The sequence below is a fragment of the Macrobrachium rosenbergii genome, chromosome 15 (genome assembly GCF_040412425.1).
Source record: "Macrobrachium rosenbergii isolate ZJJX-2024 chromosome 15, ASM4041242v1, whole genome shotgun sequence".
In the NCBI taxonomy this organism is placed as follows: Eukaryota; Metazoa; Arthropoda; class Malacostraca; order Decapoda; family Palaemonidae; genus Macrobrachium; species Macrobrachium rosenbergii.
Window position 1 is genome coordinate 28590517 of NC_089755.1, and position 9660 is coordinate 28600176.

Sequence of the window (9660 nt, forward strand, 5' to 3'; positions counted from 1 at the left end):
AACATTTTTCTATTGTAGGCCTAAATGATTGTTTAACACATTGCAACAGCAATATCTAACAAAGGGGAGATCCCCTGTGAGAAACCATACCTTTACAATCTGGTAAGTTGGTGGCCTAATGGAGGGATGAAGGGTTCCATTTCCCTCCCCGTCAGCACAGATCTGGCATCCTTAGCTACGATGGGTTACTGTACTGCATATCCCTATTTATTATTCAATTTACTTCCCTCCTCCCACTCACAAACTCACTTTCCCTCTGTGGGGGTTTCCAACATCATTTGACAAGGCTTGTAAAGGAAATGACTGGATATGAACTTAAGATTTTCCAGGATCAAATAAAAATATTATCCAAAAAGACCACATTTCACCAATTTTAGAGTGAACAGTTAAATTGTCAATATTTAATCATATACCACATCTAAGATGTCTTACCCATTTCCCTTCCTAACCAAGGGATTAGGCTATTTGGCCCTTTGGGTCCCTCTTAACCTACATACAACACTGGCACTACCATCATACATGTATTGAAATTCAAGCTTTCAAAGAATATGGTGCTCATTAGGAAGAAGTACAAGGTAAAGAAAGAAGTGAGATTTCTTCTTTCTGTACTTCCCTTTCACTCCTCGTACTTCTTCCTAATGAGCACCAAATTCTTTGGAAGCTTTATTTGCAAGCCAATGGCCCTTGTTGGCTTGTTCCATATGAATAGGGTCCATCTTCTGAATAATAACAATAAAACTTGTCCACAGGCAACTGGGTAATACTATGGTACTCTTATTTATAGCCAATATCAAATCTAATACTGTATCAGAATGTGTTGAATGATGGTCATTTTGATATTTTCTTAATAGAAAATACAAGGGACAAGTGAAATCATGCATTTACCAATAAAAACATGAAGCCTTACATCATTTTGTGCCGAATTCTGAAGGTACTCATTCTTGGAAACCAACTGAAACTGGGAAAGGATAGGCATTTTGATTGCATGCTCTATTCTAGTGCAATTATGGGAATTCTTGTGTATTTTCATGGAATGATTACAAAATATTTTCAACCACTTAAAATTTTACAAATTCTTATTCTATAGTACCCAGATGCCTTCTGACTCACCGCAGTTTTCACAACAGTTCCTTCACCTCAATAATGTCTGCCATTTGAGTAACAGCCTAAGTGTTGATGGAGACCTTGAATGGTGCATTTCATATTAAAGTGGATTTAAAATACCTCTTTATTCATCTTGAAATAAGGTAATCACTTCCAGTGATTAGTGTTACAGCATTGCCTTAGTGCAGAATAGTCGTGCAAGTTTTCTTCTGCAGGTCACACCTGCTTAAAAGCAGATCAGAGACATATTTATACAGGGAAGCATCTCAACAGGTGCAGCAGAATGATTTGTGTGCAGCTACTCTGCAGTATTACCAATGACTCTCCTCCAAAACACAAACGTACACAAAGTGTCAATTAGGCTAAGGAGTTTGAGAATGGAACATAAAATGTGTATAATAGCTGTGTACCTCCCATCCTCAGTGTTCAGAATATGCTACGCTTTATGCAAAGCTTTAAGGGGAGACAGGTGCCTTCTTGCAAAAAAGGATCCTGTGCACAAAGTTAGGTTGAGATGGTTCTCCCTCGTTCACCTTGTGATTTATGGTGCTCTTGGTCATTGGCCCATGGACATAGCCTAGAGCCTAGGCTAGCCAAAAGACCCAGCGCCCTTTGTCACTATTTCAGTAATTGTTACCGTACCATTGATAGGTAGGCTATGCTACATAAATTTTTTACCGATTCTGTAGTGCCTTATGCATTTCCCACCTTTCCACCCTAAATCCATATTTTTCCACTGTGATATGCCAGGCCCTTAGCCTACGTTCTGTAGAGGTTCTGTATGGAACTTCAGAAGTTCAAGCGAAAATGTGATGCATTACTACCCTAATATTATTCTTCTTGCATTTTAATACTTTTTTATCTATATTTATTAATTTTTTTTCTTACAAGTGGGATCTCTTCTTTCCTTATTTCACTTTACTTCCTCTTACTTCTTCTTAATGAACACCATATTCTTTGGAAGCTTGAATTTCAAGTCAATGGCACCTGTGGGTTTGTTCCATATGAATAGGTTTCATCTACTGAATAAATAATAATAATAATAATAATAATAATAATAATAATAATAATATGCCTACATGTGAACAGAAAACACAAAAAAGTGGTTTGTACAAACAATATATGGTAATTTTTCGGAAAACTCCAGCCAGCCATTTCGGAAGGTTCCAGTTAGCCATTTTTGCATGAAAAACCATTTTGGGTTTTTCATTCAAAAATGGCTAGGAAATGACAGGGCACTAAAAGAACCTGAAAATACCAACGTGACATAACCTAGGGGTGTTTACTGGTTACAATTTTGCCGTGTTAGCTATGGAGGGGGGGGGGCGGTACTGTATTACCTTATAAGTCGTAATTTGATTAATTATTTTTCTCTGTTATTAAGCATTTGTGAAGGTCATGTATTGAGAAGAAAGTTTTCGTTTTGATGAGTTTTATCCAAGAAAAATATAAGTTGTAATGTGGGAGGTGGCTGGAGTCTTCTGAAAAATAACCCAATATATAATGGTTATTTAAAATAAACACCACACGAGATAACCAGGTATTATTTTATAAGTTGCCTACATTTTTGAAAAGAGCTCCTCATCAAAATAACAACTTACCTCTAAGGTAGCCTAAGACAATACTGCCCCAATCTCCTCCCTAGCTAATACAACAAAACTGTAACTAGTAAACACCCCTAGGTTACGTAGTATGGTAATTCTAAGCCGCAGTTCCGCGATGAGCAAGACTATGGCAATTGATGTTTTCCTATGTTATTTTACTTGCTTTGGTAGATCTAAACCAGCATTCCACAGCGAGCCACCCCACCCACCTCCATAACTAATACGGCAAAATTGTAACCAGTAAACACCCCTAGGGTATGTTAGGTTGGTATTTTTAGGGGTGTTTACTGGTTACAATTTTTGTGTATTAGCTATGGAGGGGGGTGGGGGGCTCGCTGCAGAATGCCGGCTTTGATCTACCCTGTTGGTATCATGTAGTCTTCAAAGGTCAATTACAGTTTAATTACAGCCTTCCGACAAAATATTACTTTAAATTCTTGTAAAGCAAGTAAAATACCACATGAAAACGTCAATTGCCATAGTCTAGCTCACTGCGGAACTACGGCTTAGAATTACACCACCCCAACCCCCTCCATAGTTAATGTGGCAAAGTTGTAACCAGTAAACACCCCTAGGTTTACGTAGTATTATTTAATATTGCAACATAAAATTTTACCAATAACCAGTCGAAAAACCAGGCCTAGGCTATAGGCAAGGGTTCATGTATTTGGCTGGATATTAAAGCATCGTAGTATTACCCTAATCTATGGACCTTCCTGGTACGATCACTCGCTACCTGCACTTGGCTTAGTTACCCACTGACCATTATTAGTTCATCAAAGCAGCTTCAGCTACCAAAGGCCGACGGCAGATGCTTGCTTACCTGTGGCTAATTTCTTAGTTGCTGGTAACCTGGGACCAGGCAGGCTCGTTGACCGACCCGCGGCTGCTGGTGCTCCCTGGCCTGTGGCACCAACACTTCGTTTTATGCTACCCATTGTGTTTCTGACACTCAACAACTAAGTTGCATAGGACGGGAGAAAATCAAAATCGCTAGTTTGCACACTGACGGACACTATGCAATAAGCCTACCGCAAAGGCGAAGAAGCCTATAACACAAAAATCCACTCGTTTGAGTAAAGAGATATTCGTTCGAAGAAGTCATTCATTCACGTGCTGACGCAAATCGTTAATCAGACTCTGGTGTAAAACGAATCAACCGCAGTACACCTGACCAGGCCTACCGGATAGGCCTCTTCGCCCTAACTTTAGCAGCCAAAACCCTACGACGTCTTTCCTCTTCGACATCGCAATTAACTTTTCCAGTCAAGACATGGGCGGATTTTCGGACGTTTTCGATTACGATAAAATCACCGCGAACCATCCACGAGCACAACACACACATCAACAGCGAGGAATTCGAGAGGACTGAATTATTTCACTTAGAAAACACCACATGAAACTACACTATAAACACACGGTCCGGAAACAGCTGAGAGAGCCACTAACGTCACTCTCCGCCGCTGCTGCCAGATGCGACATAACAGCATGACACGCGTATGCATCGACAAAATTATCGTACACTTCGTGATCGTTTCCTTGTACTTTTAACATTGATATAAATAACACTTTTGCTATAATATAAGTCTTTAATGTCTAAAACTTCGTTTTAAACGAACATGAAGTGTGAATAACCTGTGTATTAATTGACACTCAAGATGTTAATGTCCGGAAACGTGGATTACATTTTACTGCCGTGTATTTCTCGACTGTGAGTTCGTGCATAACAACTTCCCCAGCTGCATTCCAAGCAATCATTCAGGTGTGAAGTCAGTGAAGTCATCGTCATTTGCTCTTCTCTGTTTATAGGCAATTTGTTTTATCCACAGGCAAAGCCATGGTATCCTTCCATGGACCGTTACGTAACCACCAGTATAACAACTGCATATAAGTGTCCGTTCATAATTTTTCACACGTATTTGCCACTTAACGGTGTGAGGGACCTCGTACTGTCAAATTTCCCATTAATCAAACTCCGTGACTTCTGCTTTTTCCCTTCCCTGGGATAACAGTACACTGAGGATGACAGTAACAGTGCGGAATGTTGTTGAACCCATGGCTGCACAAGAAGGTCGGACGAAAATGAGATGTCAGCCTTTCATATTATCATAATCTGCGCATCTACGAAGACCATAGGGGTAACGTCAAGGTTCGAAAGTTTCATTGCAGTTTACCTGGTAAGGCTTGCCTTTGAATTTATAACTTAAGCCTTTTGAGTACAGTAGTCTTAAAAGAATAACCGGACATACTTACAGTCATCACCAGCTGAAATCCGGAAATTTCTTAGTGACAAAAAAGGAGAAAAATCAGTTTGCTCCCTCGCAAGAGAGTTCAAAAGACTACTTATAGAACAACGGAAATGGCGCGTCTTTCCGTTTTCGACTTGGAAACAGTTGCTTTCTCTGGCGACTCACACCTTCCTAGGAAGTTAATGACACGACAGAATTTTGATGAAAGGCAAAACCAGATTTTCAATTACGTCTCTCTCTCTCTCTCTCTCTCTCTCTCTCTCTCTCTCTCTCTCCTCTCTCTCTCTCTCTCTCTTAGAACTCGGCACCAACTTCAGATATGGCTTTTGCCCTTTGTTCACATGGGACACAGAAAGCTAGGGGAAAAAATGCCAAAATTAGAATGATGCCGCCACCTTGAAGGGAAGACAACGCCCAGGCTAAGTGAGGTGGTATTAAAAAAACCCGAAAGGTAAACCAGACTGAGGAATCTCCTCCCCAGTCCCAACCTCTCTCTCTCTCTCTCTCTCTCTCTCTCTCTCTCTCTCTCTCTCTCTCTCTCTCATTAACAGCTTTTGTTAAAAATCACTTTACTCTGAGAAACTCCACTTTGAGTTTTAAGTTTTCGCTCATACACACACGCGCACGCAATATACAATATACTAATATCTATCTATCTATCTATCTATCTATCTATCTATCTATCTATATATATATATATATATATATATATATATATATATATATATATAATTTATAATAGGTGTTTCTCATAACAGTGGGTGGTCGTAGAGGATATGCAAGCCAGTGATCACTTCTGAGTTCACACTTTACCTGCTAAATCATGGATGAGGTCCCTGGGCATGAAACTTCCAGGACATTAGCCGTTTTGCACACCTACACAGAAGGCTCATCAGCAGCTTGTTAAACTGCTCTACACACATGGCACCGTCGCCCTAACTTGTAGGCACTCTCTCGCTTCCTGGATGTTGAGGTCCTTACTTTCTAATACCTCTGACGCCGCCCCACCGACCCAAACCCTCCTAGGCCTTCCTCTTCCTCGCCTTCCTGACACTTCTAATTGCATACTCTTCGCCAACATATCGTCCTCCATTCTTGCCACATGACCGAACCATTTCACGACTCTCTGATCCATCCTTTCACTTACATCACCTCTCTGACCACTTCTACGTATATCCACATTTCAATAATACCTCTTACGTCATATATATTGCGCGAACAATACCGCATACATGAAAGTGTTTGTCCAACTACGCACAGAAACAAACTAAGATAAAGGCTTATATAGACACAAATATAATATACATGTATGTATGTATGTACATATATATAAATATATATATATATATATATATATATATATATATATATATATATATATATATATATATATATATATATATATATATATATATGATGAATGCCGTATTTTTCGATTGTCCTCCAGCAAGTTTCCGTTACGTCAACAAACATTTATTTTCAGTTTATGACGCCGTCTGCGGTGCCCTTTCGACTTAAGGCGGCGAATGACGTCATTCGAAAACCGCAGTATTTTCTTGCGATTTTATTTTACACGTTTGTTTTTGTCCCCTGATATTTTAACGCCTTTTTCATAAATGTTAATGAATTTCATTATCTTGTTTTCTTTGCGGACATTTTTCGCCTTACAAGCTCAATTATAATAATAAATCTCAATATACGGACCGTAGTTAAAAATAATGTCAGCGGGTAGATATCTTTACTGTCTCAGTCAGTAGGGTGACTCCAGGGGTCCACAAAAGAACTCTTAGACTGTTAAACACTTTACAGCATTTATGGGCATCCCTAAGGATGTGCTGATATACATCTCGCTTAACTTTAAACGAACCGAGCAACCATCTTGTGATATCTAATGCACTGCCCTTGAGAGTAAGAGCCCGTGCTGACTTCAGGCCGGCTTAATCAAAGAGTGATTTTGTCGTTCAGAAGAGAATTATGTTTGGTTCATATTCGGAAAGATAACTGATTTATTGTTTCCTGTTTAATTTTATTGTAATGCAGGTTTTCACTTCAGATCTAATATTAAAGATACAATTCTCTGTTTCACTATATAAGGTTTGTTCATTAACGACATAAAAAAAACGAGACTAAAAAAGCACGAAAAGAAAAAAGAACGAAGCCGCAGAAATACATTCGTCTATTCGGAGGACGAAGCGTAGAAGTGACAGTTTTTAAGGGCCACACAGTCTTGATTCTCAACGTTGCGCTTCCCTTTGAGGCATCATAGAGCTTGTATCTGTACAAAACAAATTTACATGTGCACATGCGCGTGCGCGCAAATGGGGTTGCGGGACATGAAGGGCCAAGATCAACCCAGATATAAAAAGATAAAACGAGTTGATGGCTGACGCACGAAACCACAGTTCCGATAAGAAACCCCACATGTCGTTGATTCCTTATCTCTGTGACATAATAAGCGCTGCTAAAAGATGCAGACGCCAATGAACGATCAAATCATTGGGGTCGGATAAGAAATCGATTTATCACTGCTCGCTACAGATCCCCTTGACTGGTGATTCATATTCAGCTTACGGAGAGGACGGGAGCGACGCGATTAAGGTTACAAGTTAGTATTTTGAAAGAAACAATACTCCATTCGACCGGTGACCGGTCATTTTTTTTTTTTTTTACTCTAAATATGGGCACATCCTGTGCATTCACTTGAATACATTCGCTCACCGAGATATTAGAGGGGAAACCTTTTAAGCCGAAAGGTGAGTAATGAGATGCAACTTGTTCATGTTAAAATATAGAAATAACATCTGTGCACGAAATGGACAGCCATTTTAGGAGAACAATGGCCTTCTTGAGGCAATGACTTGAAAAAATTCTGACCCTGCGAGATATGATTCAAATACAGTAACAAAAACCCATCTGACGAACCGAAATGAAAATAGACACGCAGGTGTCGAAAGAATGATCAAACAAAAATCATCCAAACAAAACCTGAAATGATAAACTCCGTATAAAAAAATAAGGCAGGTATCATCCTAATTCTAGGGTCCAGAGATTTAATCAAGTATTGTCCACTTCTTCCTAATTTGGGTAGGAGAAGAGATTTCATCTTCGATCAACGTCTCCGTATGGAGCTCCCTGGATATCCCTGACTTCAGCAACGGTGTAAGGCCGGTAACTATTATCTTATCAGCTGTTAAAACATCCCCTGGAAGACAGAGTCCCATTTTTTACCTCGTGAACTGGAGGCGGGGAGAATCTCTCGGGGTTAGTCACTGAGAATGCTTCAGAGAATATGGTGAATGATAACAATCTGAGGGGCTTTATAAAGACGTGGTTTTCCCTTCTGTAAAACACATTGACTTCTTTCCAAACCCTTGCAGCCAACTTCCATATTTGTCAGCTTGCTTTCATCTGACGATAGTACAAAAAAAAAGATGGGTTGTCCTAAGAGCTAAAGTTTCTTAAGACTACTGAAGACCCTGCAGTCCGCAAGGCAGGATACAAGATGTTAATCTCACTGAAGAAAAGACCTAAGTGGCAAGCTAACGAGCTAGACAAGGGTCCCATATTATTATCATGAGCTCCCTGATCACTTACCTGACAGGCGACGGACTCCAGCCTCCGACAGGCGTCTCTGGTGTTGGTAGATGTCATCCATGACGGGCATTGTGTCTGCGGATATAGACATTAAGCTGTCAGTTACAATGCTGCTCAGAGTGTGTGAGTGTGCGTGTGTGTTTGACTCTTTTGTTGTTGCAAGATTTTCCTTCGACATTGTTATATGGACTTAATTTTTCACTTTTAAAATTTTATTCTATTCTAATGATAGTCTACTCAAGAAATACTTCAGCTAATTGTTCAGTTTCACTGATGGGAGAAAATGCAAAGCAAGAAAATTTTAGCTTTTAGTCAATCAGGCTTTTTTCCTTTCTTCAGTTTTTTAGAACTTGGAACATTGAAACAAAAATGGTTTTGATAACCAAGCTTTTAATTAGTCATGACTTAGAGAGAGAGAATTCACTAAAATTGTGCGAAGAAAATTAAATGATTTCAATCTTTTTAGTCAGCTCCCCCATGAATATGAACTTTTGTTAAATGAAATTATTGATACATTACATCCATAAACAGGCATTTATCTACGCAAGCATGTGTGCAAGGAGCTACTTTTTAATTTTATTTATTACCAATATGATTTTTCCTCTAAAAGACACAAGGAATTTGATAGCAATTGCGATGTGTAATAGCGTTCTCTTTTAGCCTCGGCGAATAATAATAATAATAATAATAATAATAAATAATAATAATAATAATAATAATAATGATAATAATTTACTCCGAATACAAATTATAATCCTTAAAACACTCGTAAAGTATAGCCGAGGTCTAATTCTTATCAATGCACTTGTGTTTAAGAGGTCTCGAAGGGCTGGCAAATTCTTCTGAGTTGTAGTCATGGTGACATATACGACCGTTAAGTAAACATGCAGTGAATGACAAGCAAGCAAACCAGCTCTTAAACAACCAGGTGCACTTCGCAGCGCAGACCGGTGCATGAATACTGTGCTTAAGCCGCTTAATTATTAACCTCTCCTCGTAAGAGTAAGGTGGTGTTGCGCTTTCTTAATGGGTGCGCAGTTCTGACTGCTCTTGTTATGACTGGCGGCGCCGTTCAGTTGAGACTTTCTTTGCATCTTTATATTTTTTTC

General features: G+C 39.2%; 1 protein-coding gene across 17 annotated transcripts in view; it reads right to left on the minus strand.

Moving 5' to 3' along the window:
* LOC136846484 (CAP-Gly domain-containing linker protein 1-like) overlaps positions 1–9660 on the minus strand; it is a 228030-nt gene that overhangs the window by 86052 nt on the left and 132318 nt on the right. For 13 of the 17 annotated variants that reach the window (XR_010855409.1, XM_067117303.1, XM_067117307.1 and 10 more), the window contains one exon: positions 8552–8626. Coding sequence is in view for 16 of the 17 variants with exons in the window: in XM_067117303.1 (XP_066973404.1) it covers positions 8552–8626 (75 nt within the window). In the remaining variant the exon portion in view is untranslated. Of the gene's footprint in view, positions 1–3531; positions 4774–8551; positions 8627–9660 lie in introns of those variants that run through there. The other 4 variants (XM_067117317.1, XM_067117314.1, XM_067117319.1 and 1 more) reach the window with 4 other exon arrangements.